This window comes from Geospiza fortis, unplaced genomic scaffold (assembly GCF_000277835.1).
Source record: "Geospiza fortis unplaced genomic scaffold, GeoFor_1.0 scaffold677, whole genome shotgun sequence".
Classification (NCBI taxonomy): Eukaryota; Metazoa; Chordata; class Aves; order Passeriformes; family Thraupidae; genus Geospiza; species Geospiza fortis.
Window position 1 is genome coordinate 441807 of NW_005054585.1, and position 15146 is coordinate 456952.

Consider the following 15146-nt stretch of genomic DNA (forward strand, 5'->3'; position numbering starts at 1 on the left):
GCAGGGGCCGTGGGCAGAACTTCTTTTATTAATGTGGTGGTAGCAGAGTTCAATGCGGTGATCCTCAAATAAATGTTTATTTCTTCCATCCTTTCAGATTGTCTACAAAAAGGGGCACGATGAAAGGAAAGCAAAATTCACCTCTCTGCCAGACCCCCCTGATGTGGAACAAGCCAAGAAGGTGTCACGGCAGCTGAGTGATGTGAGTAGAACCTCTGCCCAAACCCCACTCCTGCAGAGAGAGAGGCAAAAATGTACCCAAGGAAAAGAAAAAACACACAGGAAGACCAGTTTTTGCTGGAGAAATTGGGACCAAGTTGCATAATCTTGTAATGCAGATGTCAGGTTTTAATTCCATTCAGAATTTAGCTGTTACTCTTCTTTTTTTGAAAATTTATTTTATTGTGTATTGAAAATTATCTACATTTTAAGATTAGAGAATTTCAGTATTCACTCATGGTGGAGAAACCACTTTGAACCTGCTTGTAAGGTAAAATAATTAATTTTGAGAAAATTTCTTTAATCTTATATTTCCATAGCTTAAAATCTAAATTGTCATCAAGAAAATTTTATAACATGTAAAAAAAAAAGGATCAATACCATAATTCTTTGAAATTAATAGAATAATAAACTTTGTAGATATCTCCAAAACTATAAAATATAGATATAAAAAAAGATTATTTATGGCATATATGTTCTTCAGCAATGTTAAAAAAGCATTGGAGGAGTTTTATTTTTTATGGTAAGTAATGCACTTGTGACTGAAAATGCCCCTGGAACACTGAGTGAAAACTCGGGGGGTATTTTGTTGTTAGAAAAACTCTTTAAACTTTTAATACTTGCTTTCTGTGAGCTTGGATAAATAATGGAAATCACAAATCCCAGGTAATTAAAAGAGTTTGCTTATAACCAGTTCCAGCAGCAATCTCAGTAAATTCTGACTTAATGGGCAATATCCTGGTATTATGTGATGAGGGAGAAAACAGAACTAAAGGAAGATGTTACAGATGATTTATTTATCCTTTTTAGGTCAGGGAAGGTACTAAGAGAAATAACACTGAAATGGTTTGGTCAAATTATATTTGAGGTGTTTTTTACCATACCTGCTAAAATAGTTATAAGGCAGGCATCAAATATGAAGCAGCTTTAAAAAGACAGCTTTGGAAAATGAACCTGTCAGGTGAAAATGGAACTGTGTCTTGGAAATTCAATTTTATTGTTTTGTTTCCTTATAGGTTATTTACCATGAGGATTATAAAAACAAAATCAAAGGCAAGTGGAGTCAGACTCCATGCTATGACGTGGCAGTTGCAAAAATGAATGCAGAAAATCTAAGTATGGTAAGTGAATCCTGCAGAAAATCTTCAACAGCTTTATCCCTCTTTATGTTGATTTGGAAAATACTGAGGCTCCATTTGTGGCATTGCTTATTTCCTAAATAATCCCTGTTGTAGGTGTCTAATTTACACTTCGATGTAATTAATGTGTTGTTTTCTGTCTGTCTCTGTTCCTAACAGAGGAAGTACCAGGAAGACTTTGAAAACATGAAAGACCAAATCTACTTCATGCAGACTGAAACTCCAGAATACGAAGCCAACAAACGAGCTTCAGAAAACGTCAGCAAGGTGAGGGAGCTGAGTGCCACCTGCTCAACCTGGGAACAGTTCTGAACTCACGCAAGTTTGTGCTGACATTGTTTTGGCAAGGCCTTTCATGGTCCTTGGCCACCATAAGTTAAATAACAGGGGCATTTTTCATGGAAAGTTGAAGATTATGTCATAGAAATTATTCATATCACAGGATGGTTTGGGTGGGAAGGGACCTTAAAGACCACCCAGTGCCACCCCTGCCATGGCCAGGGACAACTTCCACTGTCCCAGGCAGCTCCAAGTCCCATCCAGCTGTGCCTGGGACACTGCCAGGGATGGGGCAGCCACAGCTGCTCTGGGCAGTCACACAGGTTAGTGAGCTTTCAATACTGATTTCAATTTGGCTTTCAATACTGATTTTTAAAACCTCTTTTTTAATTTTTATTCTTTCAAGTTCAAATACAGAGCAGACTATGAAAAGAAAAAAGCTGTTGCAGATTATAATGTGCTCCCTGCTACAGAGAACCCATTGCTGAAGCAATTAAAAACTGCAGGAAATATTCTGAGCGATGTGAGTATTATCAATGTGCAGCTACATCGTTTTCAGTCATGTACCAGAAACCACACTCTGCATTTCTTCACAAAGCTTCTCCTTTGTAGTATTTTTAGTTTTGTAGACCCATATTTGTAATGAGATGGCACCAGCCAGAACAATTCAGGTAAAGAAGGAATTCTCCAAATTCTCCACAGATGGGTGTAGCAACAGCAGTGGCACATGGATGGGTAATTAGTGGATAGTTCATTTAGATCCTTGTGGATAATGAATCACAAGAGGACAGTTCTTCCCTTACTGTTTTAAGGAATTTCAGCTAATAATGGTAATATATGTGGTGCTTTTATATAATATTTTTATATTATATTCTGGTTATTCACTGTAATGGTCTTCTCAATTACTCTTTTATTTGTATGAGAAGAGATTGAATATTTCTCAGTGTCAGAAGTCAAAAAACCATTAGCCAGACCTTTCTGTCTTCCCTTACAAACCTAAAAAAAAGTTATTTTTGAAAACCATTGGGAAAACAGTGCCATCTGTTTCTCAGTCCTGTGAGAAAGCTTTTCTTTGGAACCGTTTCTCTGTTTTACTCTTGTCATTTTTAACATGGTGGGGGGACTTGCAGTGAAATCTCCTGCGTGACCTGGTATTATTTGATTTGCAGAAATTATACAAAGAAGCCTATGAACAGTCCAGAGGAAACAAGATGAATTACTGTGAGACACCCAAGTTCCAGACTGATGCTGCTCTGAAGAACTTTAGTGATGTAGGTATTTCACCTGGGGCTTATCCTTCAATACTGACCCTCTTGATTCCTTTTGCCTCTCAACTCATGGTTATTTTGGCAGATTAAATATAAAGATGCATATCAGAAGAATATTTTGGGGCACTACTTGGGCAGCTTTGAGGACCCGCATCAAATCCACTGCATGAAGGTTGAAGCTATGAAAAGTGATGTAAGTGTGGCAATCGTTCTGTTTTCCCCATCACTCTGGCAGTTCTGACAAAGCTCAGTTGTGGTTCCTTACTGAATGTTGCTCTTGTTCCTAGAAAAATTACAAAGCAGATTATGAGGAGGAAAAGACAAAGTGCTACTTCCCTCAGACCATAACTCAAGAGTATGAAGCAATCAAGAAGTTGGAGCAATGTAAAGATGTGAGTACAGAGCAGCAGTTGTTCACCACAATAAAATTAACTGAGTGATCCCTGGTAGCACCCATGATTCTGAGTTTGGCCTCATTGCCATGGCAGCAGTTGTTCACCACAATAAAATTGAGTGATCCCTGGTTGCATCAATGATTCTGAGTTTGGCCTCATTGCCATATGTGATTTTTAAAAAAAAAATCTTCATCTCTGTTTTAGGGTCTTTTGTGACATCTAGTGATCAAAACAGATATAGCACAATCCTTTTTATAACAAGTAAACCCATAAAATGAGAGCAGTAGAAACAAAATGAAGAATGAACTTCAAGCATTCACCTACTTAAATAAATGTTTTTCTAAAATTAATACTTCAAAAGTACTTACGTATCTTTAGTAATTATTGTTATTATTTTATTATTAATTATTATAAGTATTAATTTCCAAGTATTTCCAATACTTGGAAAATACTTTATATGCATTTTTTACAAACATTTTTTTATCTTCTTTCAGTACACCTACAAAAAGCATCCTGATCAAACCAAATTCACTTCAGTGACTGACTCTCCAGTACAGAAGCAAGCAGAGATCAACAGCAAACAGCTGAGTGATGTAAGTAAACTTTGAAAACACTCTGACATTCCCAATTTCCGCCCTGTGCCCACCTTCACTTCATCCTCCAGCTTTAAGAGCACTCCTGAAATAATTGTGTAGGTGGCTGTGTGTATTCACAATTTTATTCCAGCAGAACATCACCTGGAAAACAGATTTTTTAAAATAGTTTTTTAATTCACAGTCTGTAAATTGGGCTGCTAAATATCTTCCTTTATTTTTCTTTGCAGATATTGTATAAATCCAAAGGGGAAGAAATTATTCACAAGTACCACCTCCCTCCTGATGTGCCCCAGTTCATCCAAGCTAGAGTTAATGCCTACAACATCAGTGATGTGAGTACATTTGGAATTTCAACACTATGAAGCTCTCCACTGATGGTATCACTTTAATTGCCTTTGTGATATTAAACTTTTTGGTGGCATTATCAGGAATGAGATAGAAACCAATATCTCCCTTAATAGCCTTGGAATTTTAACAGTCTGGCCAGACTGATAAAAAAACCCAAACAGCCAGGCTGTTTTCTCCAGTTCCTTTAGAGCACAAAGACTGAGTTTGAAGCTAACAGGAAAAAATTTCTAAAGGTTGAGTCAAATGAAAAAGGGTTCTGCTTAAGAAAGGCCAAAAATGCCACTGATAGAGTTGTTCTAAATAAAAAGTGTAAAAATGCTTGTGGCATTCATGATCATTGTAGTAGATTTATTTATTATAATAGAACTGTAGTTTGTGTACAGGTTAACATTTTTCCATGAGATTACATGGACAAAACTGGGTATTTTAATTCCTGTAATAAAATCTCCTGTAATAAGAACATGGGCTTAAACTCTTTCTTAGAATTACTATTCCTGACACTTCAAACTCTTCCCTTGTTTCCCTCCAAGGCTAACTACAAAGCAGACTGGAAGAAAACCCTTGCCAAAGGCTATGATCTGAAACCAGATGCCATTCCAATTATTGCTGCTAAAGCTTCTCGGAATATTGCAAGTGATGTAAGTAGGATTTACAACCAGTGGAACACATACCCCTCCTGCATTTAATTATTTATTATTATTTACCTGTGCTGGAGACCTGTATTCCTGCTTTAGCAGAAGGTTAGAAGCGACCCTTCATTCCTCTCTTAAACATCCCCAATTGAATATTGGGATACTGGATTGTTTGGTGAGGCTGATCAGTAATTTATTACTATCATAGTCTTAATTAAAAGCTGAATGTCCCTGGGAGTTGCAAGCCTACATCAATGACAATGGTGAGGGAGGGCTTGTAGCTACAGGTGTGGGTTGAGATATGTACCAGGTGTCAAGACAAACTGAAAAATCCAATAGTCCTCTTCTTTTTTGACCTAAATAATCCTGTGCTGTTGTAAAAACCAATTAAGAGTTAATACTTTGAAACTCAGTGTTCTAAACCCATCCAGAGTGTGTTTTCCCTTTCCCAAGTGGATAAAGCTGTTTTTTCTTCGTCTCTAGTACAAGTACAAGGAATCCTACGAGAAAGACAAAGGCAAACAGGTCGGGTACCGGAGCCTGCAGGATGATCCCAAGCTTGTTCACTACATGAACGTGGCCAAAATCCAGTCGGATCGGGAATACAAGAAGGATTATGAAGTCACCAAGACCAAATATCACGCTCCTCTGGATATGTTCAGTGTGACAGCTGCCAAGAAAGCCCAGGAAGTTGTGACAAACACTGGCTACAAACAGCCAATTCACAATTACACCCTCCTGCCTGATGCTGTGAACCTAGAGCTCTCCAAAAATGTGATGCAGCTTCAGAGTGATGTATGTCATCAAGAATCAGCTCCATTTTTAATTCTCATCATGACTTCGTGACATCATTAATGTTTTAAGGCTAAATAATTAATTTATATAATCCAATATATATTATATTGGTTTAACAGTATTGGGATTTAAGTGACTGGTCTGGAACCATTTATTTTCCAAACAGTATCTGAATTATGTGCAGCTATTAAGTTCTAGGAAACTTACCTAGCAAGTAATCACTTTTTTTATATCTCTCCATATTTGGCATATTCCCAGAAAATGAGCATGTTTTACTAACTGATGTATTTTTGTAGTAAAATTTTAATTACTGTGATTTTATTTCTCCTAAATACTGACTCTATCATACTTAAATTTTAATTAAATCTAAATTGCCCCTCAAAAATGAATGTCTAGGGGAAGTTTTAAGGCTTTACCTGTTTCATGTGTATAGACACTCATTTTTCTTGCCTCACTGTGTTTTTCTTGTTTATTTTTGAAAAGAATCTGTACAAATCTGACTTCAATAACTGGCTGAGAGGAGTTGGCTGGGTCCCAATTCAATCACTGGATGTAGAAAAGGCCAAGAAAGCCACGGAGATTCTCAGTGAGAAGAAATACCGCCAGCACCCTGACCAGCTCAAGTTCTCCATCCCCATGGATGCCATGGAACAAGTGCTGGCAAAGCAAAATGCCAAGACCATGAACAAGGTGGGAAGTGGTTGGATTGACCCAAAGTTTGGGTCTTTGTCCTGTAAAGTTGTGGGGCAAGGTGCATTCCCACTGGAATTATTAAAATTTCCAGTGGGTGTGGTAGTTCCTTGGTTAAGACTGGGCACTGAGAGGTCATGGTGAGCCTCTGGCTGCTCATAATTAAGGGAGTTTCATTTTCTGTTTCTAAAGATTAAGGAATTCTTCTCCAGATTTATAGTGCTTTGATAATCTTTTTTCTGTAGGACATATTCACTATTAGTCAACTGCAGAAAACCTGGAATTCTGTCAGTTTTGTACAAGTGTCCTGTAAAGTGGAGTTCTTGACACTTGACTCTAGTTATCCAGGACACCACTGATCCTTATTCCTTGTTTTCCATGGAAAGAATGTCTGTGAAAATAAATTCTGCTTTCCATTAATGCAGGGAAAAACGCAGATAGGAAACTTCCAGCTTCAATATTTGTTAATTATCAAAACATACTTTGCAAATTTCTTACAATACTAAAGAAAGGAGGAAGATAATGTTGCTCCTCAGCAGCTCTGTGAAGGCTATTTCTGGTGCTAATAAAATTTCTAGGAAATTTTATTTGTTGCAAATGAGCAGAACAAAAGCAAACTCTTATTTTATGAGTTCAGTACCTTTTCAATGCTGACAATTCCTTTGTAATTGCAGAGGCTGTACACAGATAAGTGGAACAAAGAGAAGACCAGCATTCATGTGATGCCAGACACCCCAGAAATCCTGCAGTGCAAAGTGAACCAGATGACCATGAGTGATGTGAGTTGCTGTGCTCACCGTGGGCCTCCAGTGCCTCGCTGCCATTTTAATGCCTTGTTTGAAAATGTTTAACTTCTGAGTTCTGCCTTTATGACACCTGTTCTCTTTCACATCTGAACTTAGAAACTTTACAAAGCTGGATGGGAGGAGGACAAGAAGAAGGGTTATGACTTGCAGCCAGATGCAATTCCAATAAAAGCAGCCAAGAGCTCCAGGGACATCGCCAGCGATGTGAGTCTGGTTGTGTCATACCATTCCATGACGTTATTTAAGTTTAATGACTAAACCTGAGATCTTAATATTGCATTTTTAACTGAGGCTTATTTAATGACTAAACCTGAGATCTTGTGATCTGTTTTTTCAGTGATAAAGCAGAACTTAATATTGCATTTTTAACTGAGGCTTTTGCTGTTCTTTCTCTTTCCTCTCTCAGTATAAATACAAACTGGCCTACGAGAAGGCCAGAGGGAAGCACATCGGCTTCCGCAGCCTGGAGGATGACCCCAAGCTGGTGCACTTCATGCAGGTGGCCAAGATGCAGTCTGACAGGGAGTACAAAAAGGGTTATGAGAAGGCCAAGACTAACTTCCACACTCCAGTTGACATGGTCAGTGTGGTGGCAGCCAAGAAAGCTCAGGAAGTGGCTACAAATGCAAACTACAAGAACTTAATCCACACCTACAACGTCCTGCCGGATGCTATGAGCATTGAATTGGCCAAAAACATGATGCAGTTGCAAAGTGATGTAAGTAAGAGGTTCTTCAGCCTCTGCATTGTGTAGAAAGATGCTTAGTTTATGAAAAAACACTGTAAGATAAATAGTATTATTTTGCTAGTGGAATTAGGTCAGATGTCTACAAAAATGTAGCAAATTATACAAGTTTTTTGACAATTGCAGCAGTTTTATTTTTTCCTAGACTCTGAAGTATTTCATTAATGAATTTTAGCTTAGAAATAAGCAGTTTAATGAATATTTCCTCCATCGGGCTCTTCAGGAGCAATAGTTATGTACAGACCAAGACAGGAAAAGCTTCACTTTTCCATAATACGTTTTATCTTCTACTTCCAAATTTATGAACTATTTTGTGCTTCATATTGTTTTTTATCTACTTTCTGCCTGCAGAATCAGTACAAATCAGAGTATGATGAAACTATGAAGGGTGTTGGGTGGCTCCCACTGGGCTCCTTGGAAGCTGAGAAGAACAAAAAAGCCATGGAAATTGTGAGTGAGAAGAAATATCGCCAGCATCCAGACAAGTTGAAGTACTCTGTTCCTATGGATTCCATGAACATGGTCTTGGCTTTAAATAATGCCAAAATCATGGATGAGGTAAGAAAGTGCTCATCAGAACTCATTTCAGAAGTGGGCAACAATGTACATCTGATTCAATAGTCAACCCTATTGTATGCAGAGCTTTAGAAAACGTGATTTTATTTTGTAGCTAATGAATGTTCTTTAAGTGCTAAAATAAAAGGATAAATATTTCTCTGGTGGTATTAACACATCATTGTCAAGGCAGTTTGGATTTCAAGTGGAAAATAGTATTTTAAATTGTTTTATTTAATAATAACAACAGATGTTGAGGTCTCTAATTTATTTTTATCCTTCCAGCACAAGTACAAACAAGCCTGGGAAGAAGACAAAAAGAAAATTCACATCACCCCAGATATTCCACAGATTGCTTTAGCAAAAGCAAATGCATTCAATTTAAGTGAAGTGAGTATTGTTTGTAGGGCCGTGACCTTGCTCTTATTTTTTGATTAGGAATAAATGAGATGAGAGCATGCAAAAGTCTCACCTTGCTAACCTGTAGTAATTTTACAAAACCTATTAGTTTTCCTTTTCCCTGCTTCCTTTTCCAAAGTCAGATACCCAGAGTTGCCAAGAAAAAGCCATGTTTACAGTCAGGTTGTGAGGTGTTCATGCAGACCATTAAAATACAACAGTTGCTAACAAAATACAGTAGACTTCGAGTACTGTTCATGTTTGTTACTGTATTTATTATTTTATTATTGATTATTTTATTTCCCATGCACAAAGGTTTGTTCAAAATGTACATAGCACTTGTATTTTTGGTAAAAGATGACATTATGGACTGGTTTTGGTAAACACTTGTTAAATCTGCATATGCTAAATAAAGTATTGCTTGTAATTATGCACATCTGCAATGTGGGCAGAAACAGACATTTTTATCTCTTTTTATTTTTTAAGATGGCATCCTCATAGATGTAACTTTTCACCAATATTTGTGCATGTGGAAAACATGTAAAGTTTTGCTTTTTTAAAAGATGTTTCTTTTTCCTTTTGCAGAAAATGTACAGATCTTCATTTGAAGAAACCAGGAAGAAAGGATATGATCTCAGGGCTGATGCTATTCCTGTCAAAGCTGCCAAAGCTTCCAGGGACATTGCCAGTGATGTAAGTTCTTGGGAGAAAAAATGGGCAGGGACAGCTTCCACTATCCCAAGGTACTCCAACTGGCCTTGGTCACTTCCAGGGTTCCAGGGGTCGCCACAGCATCTCTGGGCAACCTGTGCCAGGGCCTCAACACCCTCATAAGCAAGATTTTTTTCCTTAATTTCAAATCTAAATGAATCAAAGTCTCTGTTTCTGTTCTCTTCTAGTATAAATACAAATTAGGGTATGAAAAAGACAAGGGGAAACTCGTCGGCTTCCGCAGCCTCCAGGATGATCCCAAACTCGTGCATTGCATGCAAGTGGCCAAGATGCAGTCGGACAGGGAGTACAAGAAGGCCTATGAGGCGAGCAAGACTCATTACCAGACACCTTCTGATGCCCTCAGCGTGGTGGCAGCCAAGGAGGCCCAGGACCGTGTCACCAACACCAACTACAAACGCCTGATCCACCAGTACATGCTCCTGCCAGATTCAATGAGTCTGGAGCTGTACAGAAACATGAATCAAATCCAAAGTGATGTAAGTTTTCTTCTTGTGACTTTTGTTTTCACATTGTGGCTGCAGTTTGGAAAGGACAGGATTATTTTTTATGAGCTGTCTTGTTTTTGTGGCTTTTGTTTTTCCATCACGGCAGTGTTTTGGAAAGAACTGGTTTATTCTGTATGAGCTGTTTGTACATTGTCAATTTTGCTTTTGTGTCCTGTTTGGCAGAATGAGTACAAGCAGGATTACAAGGAGTGGTTCAGGGGGATTGGTTGGAGTCCCATTGGTTCTCTGGATGTGGAGAAATCAAAGAAAGCCACAGAGATTGCGAGTGATCGGAAGTACCGCCAGCACCCCAGCATGTTCCACTTCACCAAACAGAACGATGCCATGGACCTGGTCCTTGCCAAGCAGAATGCAAATATCATGAACAAAGTGAGTATTTGGGGGAAAAGCCAGGCAGGCATTCACATCTCATCCATTCCAATAACCACTCTGTAAATCTCTGTCACACCTTTATGTGGCAGCGTTCCCCTGGGAAAAACAACTGTCACAGGCTCCTCTTTTTTCATCTTTTTTTCTCAATGAAACAGCATTGCTTAAAGAAATCTTTTCTCATTTTTCTCCAGCCTCTATTCATCCCATTCTTACATAGAAATGACCAGTCCTAAAGATCTCGATAGTTTGGTTTCATTAGAATCAAGACTGGATAATAATTCAGCTGATTTTGGATTGAATCATTAATTCGTGAAATAAATGAGTCATCACCTTCACCTTTTTACTCATCCATATCCAAATGGAAAGGTGAAAACCCTGGAAGAACCATCTTTTGTCATTTATATTAACACATCTGATGTAACTTTCTGTCCATAGCATGCTTATACTGAAGCCTGGGAGAAGGATAAAACCCAGGTCCATGTGATGCCAGACACACCAGATATTCTACAGGCCAAACAGAACAAGACAAACTACAGCCAGGTAGAGTATTTTGATACATCTTATCAACATCTTAAATTAATATCTACTGGAGATTTAAGAACACAGGCAAGAATTTTATGTGGGTAATATTTTCAGAGTTAAATAAGTACCAGCTTCAGGCTAGCAACTTAACAGACTAAATTGCATCATAATGTGTGGAAAATATAAGTCCTGCTTTTGAAGTCTGGAAGCACATAGTCTATACTCTATGCTTTGCATAGAATTCAGTCATGTTAAAAATTCCTTACTATAAAATTACAAGTTAATTGTGTATATTCTTAACATAGCCTATGGGGAAAAGTAGATGCAGTGATTCCAGCTTTTCTCTCAGCATTCAGATAGGAGAGGGTGAAAATTTTGCCAGTAGAAAACACTCAGGTTTTGCTTTGCATCAGTGCTCAGAGGCAAATCTTTGACTTAAGAATGCCTGTACTTAAAATCAACTGTGCACAAACTGACTTGACTTTCAAATGGCTTGATGAAAACCTTATTAAAATTTTGTTAAGGCAATCAAAAAGTGTTTACTTATCTGAGATGTATGTGTTTCAAATTCTCCAGATGGGTTTCAAATCAAGATAAGCTATAGTAGGAAGCTGCTGAATGGTGAAAAACTATTTAGTCCCTCTCCTAAGCCTTGGAAGACCAGTATTCCTTGTTTATCAGTTTCCTATTTCTCAGTTCCCATTCTAGCAGCCCTTCTCTCATAACTGAAGCTTGCGAGGTGACCAGAATTTGGATCGTTAGTGTATCTAAATAGTAGGTGACATACATATTACTGGTTTTAATTAATATTGTTTTCAATTTTAGAAACTCTACAAGCTTGGCTGGGAGGAAATGATAAAGAAAGGCTATGACCTCACACCCGAAGCCATGTCAGTGAAAGCTGCCAAAGCTTCAAGGGACATTGCAAGTGATGTAAGTAGCATTTTAACTCAGTGTGACATGCACTGTCCTGGTGATTATAACATAGAGAGTCACAGTAAATTGACATAGACCTCTCTGGTAAGGTGTGGCTCAGAGTCAAAACCAGCATTACTGACAAAACTCCTTCCTAAGCTGTTTTTGTCCAGTTTAACAAGGGTTAATGGCATCTTAACAAGTTGAAAGTTTGGTCCATTCATGGTTGGTCATAAAAAGGGAGGAGTTTTCTGCTCTTTGGGCTGCTTCATTTTCAGAGCAGCAGCAAATTTGGTCTAACTAGATGAGCCCAGTGCCTATCCAGAGAAATCCTCATTACAATTCTGAAACAGGTGTGACACTTGGACTGCTGTTACCATAGCTTGGTACAAATACAGCTTCTGCATTTGTTTTATTTTTATGGATAGAAAATTTATTAATTGTCTATATAATAAAGAAGAATTTATTAATCATTGGGAAATGTTTCCTGTGCTTAAGTATCTTTATATTTCATAATTTTTCATTGTTGATGATGTTATTCATCAAAATATTTCAGTGTGTCAGTATTAGGGAGTTCTGAGTCAGATGACACTGGAGGCCATTCCTATTGCCATGCTCTCTCCCTTTCCAAGGACTCTTTCTTTCCCAGGGAGAGCATTCACTGACACCAAGTCATGCACATTAAACAAGGGACTGCTAAAACTTTACATGAGAGCCCATAACAAGTTGCTTAATTATAGAATCATAGAATCACAAAATGGTTTGAGTTGGAAGGGACATTAAGGATTATTCAGTTCCACCCTTTCTGTGGGCAGGGTCACACTCCTCTATCTCAGGTTGCTCCAAGCCTCACCCAGCCTGGCCTTGGACACTTCCAGGGGTAATTTCATGAGGAACATTAAAATGAGGGAATACATTGGTTTGTCACTTTCATGTTTGTCACTGTGGCTTGAGTGGTGCCACCTTTGCCGTTGCAGTTCAAGTACAAAGAAGGATACCGCAAGCAGCAGGGACATCACATTGGGTTCCGCAGCCTGCAGGATGACCCCAAGATGTTGTGGTCCATGCAAGTAGCTAAAATGCAGAGTGAGAGGGAGTACAAGAAAGACTTTGAAAAGTGGAAGACCAAGTTCAATATGCCTGTGGATATGCTGGGCTTCCTTCTGGCCAAGAAGTGTCAGGAGCTGGTCAGTGATGTGGACTACAAACACATACTGCACCGCTGGACTTGTCTGCCAGACCAGGTCGATGTCACCGAGGCAAGGAGGGTCAACGAGCTGCAGAGTGATGTAAGCTCCCTCTGGGTTTAATTCACTTATTTCCATGTAAAATAATTACTGCTGATTGGAAAGTATCTTTGATGACTGGCTTTTGATATCAGTATAGATCAGATTGGAGCTAAACTGCCAGTTACATTTTTCATAGGGTTTAATCAATGATCAGTGAAATAATCTGCTATGGTTTTGATTTTCACCCTTAACAGAATCTGTATAAGTCAGATCTGCAGTGGCTCAGAGGCATTGGATGGAGTCCTTTGGGATCTCTGGAAGCTGAAAAGAACAAGAAAGCTTCTGAAATACTGAGTGACAAGAAGTACAGGCAGCACCCAGACACGATTAAGTTCACAAGTATCCCAGATGCCATGGATGTTGTTTTGGCAAAATCTAATGCCAAAAATAGGAGTGATGTAAGTTGCCTCTAGAGACAGAACGTGGGATTCAATAAATGAATACGTTAATATACATTTTAAAAAGGATCTCTCATTCAGAACGTGCACTTAAAATATCCAGATAGCAGATGTTTATAGTCAGGGCCTCACTGCTCTTTGTGCCTTGTTCAGAAGATGATGATCTTGAGTGCTGATAATTTACTCAGTATAACTGCAAATAAGACCTTTAGTAAGCAGTAGGTAGGTATATTGTTTTAATGCTGTTTCCATGGCATTACATGGATGTAAAGAAGAAAAAAAGGTTGTATTTCAGTAAGAAGTCATTGTATTATTTGATTTTAATATCTTATTTTGTTTACATCCCTAATTCTTGCTTAGTATATCTTTTCTTTGCTAATTTAGAGAAAAGGTGAACTGAAATTGCTGCTGTGCAGGTGAATCTTGGATCAGACCAGGTCTTGGCTTGTGTCTCTTTCAGATACTCTACAGGGAAGCTTGGAACAAGGACAAGACTAAGGTTCACATCATGCCTGATACACCTGAAATTTTGTTGGCTAAATCAAACTTGATTAACACAAGTGATGTAAGTTTGCATTTGAAACTGGGTATAGAGAATTGCAGGGTTGTATTACTCACCTCTACAGAAAGTTCTGGGAATAATTCAGATTAATGTATTTGCTTAAAGAAAGTTTTGATCTTCAATTAAATGATCAGAAAACATTTAAATTGTAATTTTAAAATATTTTATATCCAAAAAATACGTGTCATTAATAGCAAGGTATGGAGTTTGATTTAATTAAGTAAACTGTGTTTGGAAACACATGCTTTCTTTTCAATAGCCAGAGGTGGAAAGTTGTAGGATTGAAAAACTCTCTTGAGAGTTTTATCTGCAATAATTCCTTTGAATCCTTCTCTAACAGAAACGTTACAAGGTGGGATATGAAGAGCTGAAGAAGAAAGGCTACGACCTCCCTCCTGATGCCATTCCCCTGCAGGCAGCCAAGGCATCCCGAGACATAGCCAGTGAGGTGAGTCTGCAGAGGGAAAATCAGAGTGGGGCACAGAGGGGATGCATAATCTAGAAGAAAAATGGTTTATATTTAACAGGAGGAGATATGTAAAATTTTAACACTGTTGTGTTGCTGCCCACCTCAAAGCTTGTATAATTCTTAATGCTGTAAAGCTAATTAAAATAAACACAATAGTATAAAGATGATAGTATATAGCTATGAAGAATTCCATAATATCTCCTGGATGTTATAACAAATGCTAAAAACTTTGGGAAAAACCAGAAGCAAGTTAAAATATGTTAGATTCAAAATGATTAACTACTGTATTACCCACAGAGAAACTGAAATGGCAGCTTGGAAAGAAGTGTTAATTGTTGTTTCTGTGTTCAATTAGTACAAATACAAAACCGCATACAGAAAACAGCTGGGCCACCACATTGGGGCCAGGAACATTGAGGATGACCCCAAGATGATGTGGTCAATGCACGTGGCCAAGATCCAGAGTGACAGGGAGTACAAGAAGGACTTTGAGAAGTCCAAGACAAGGTTCA

General features: G+C 38.2%; 1 protein-coding gene across 1 annotated transcript in view; it reads left to right on the forward strand.

Moving 5' to 3' along the window:
• The window catches only part of NEB (nebulin), a 98186-nt gene that overhangs the window by 8491 nt on the left and 74549 nt on the right, over positions 1-15146 (forward strand). The window contains exons 10-36 of the mRNA XM_031064397.1: positions 98-202; positions 1236-1340; positions 1518-1625; positions 2044-2160; positions 2807-2908; positions 2991-3098; positions 3193-3297; positions 3795-3893; positions 4124-4228; positions 4775-4882; positions 5360-5671; positions 6155-6361; positions 7036-7140; positions 7264-7371; positions 7574-7885; positions 8264-8470; positions 8753-8857; positions 9452-9559; positions 9766-10077; positions 10270-10476; positions 10915-11019; positions 11827-11934; positions 12894-13205; positions 13400-13603; positions 14064-14168; positions 14506-14613; positions 14990-15141. Of these exons, the coding sequence (XP_030920257.1) occupies positions 98-202; positions 1236-1340; positions 1518-1625; positions 2044-2160; positions 2807-2908; positions 2991-3098; positions 3193-3297; positions 3795-3893; positions 4124-4228; positions 4775-4882; positions 5360-5671; positions 6155-6361; positions 7036-7140; positions 7264-7371; positions 7574-7885; positions 8264-8470; positions 8753-8857; positions 9452-9559; positions 9766-10077; positions 10270-10476; positions 10915-11019; positions 11827-11934; positions 12894-13205; positions 13400-13603; positions 14064-14168; positions 14506-14613; positions 14990-15141 (4139 nt within the window). The remainder of the gene's footprint in view (positions 1-97; positions 203-1235; positions 1341-1517; positions 1626-2043; positions 2161-2806; positions 2909-2990; positions 3099-3192; positions 3298-3794; positions 3894-4123; positions 4229-4774; positions 4883-5359; positions 5672-6154; positions 6362-7035; positions 7141-7263; positions 7372-7573; positions 7886-8263; positions 8471-8752; positions 8858-9451; positions 9560-9765; positions 10078-10269; positions 10477-10914; positions 11020-11826; positions 11935-12893; positions 13206-13399; positions 13604-14063; positions 14169-14505; positions 14614-14989; positions 15142-15146) is intronic.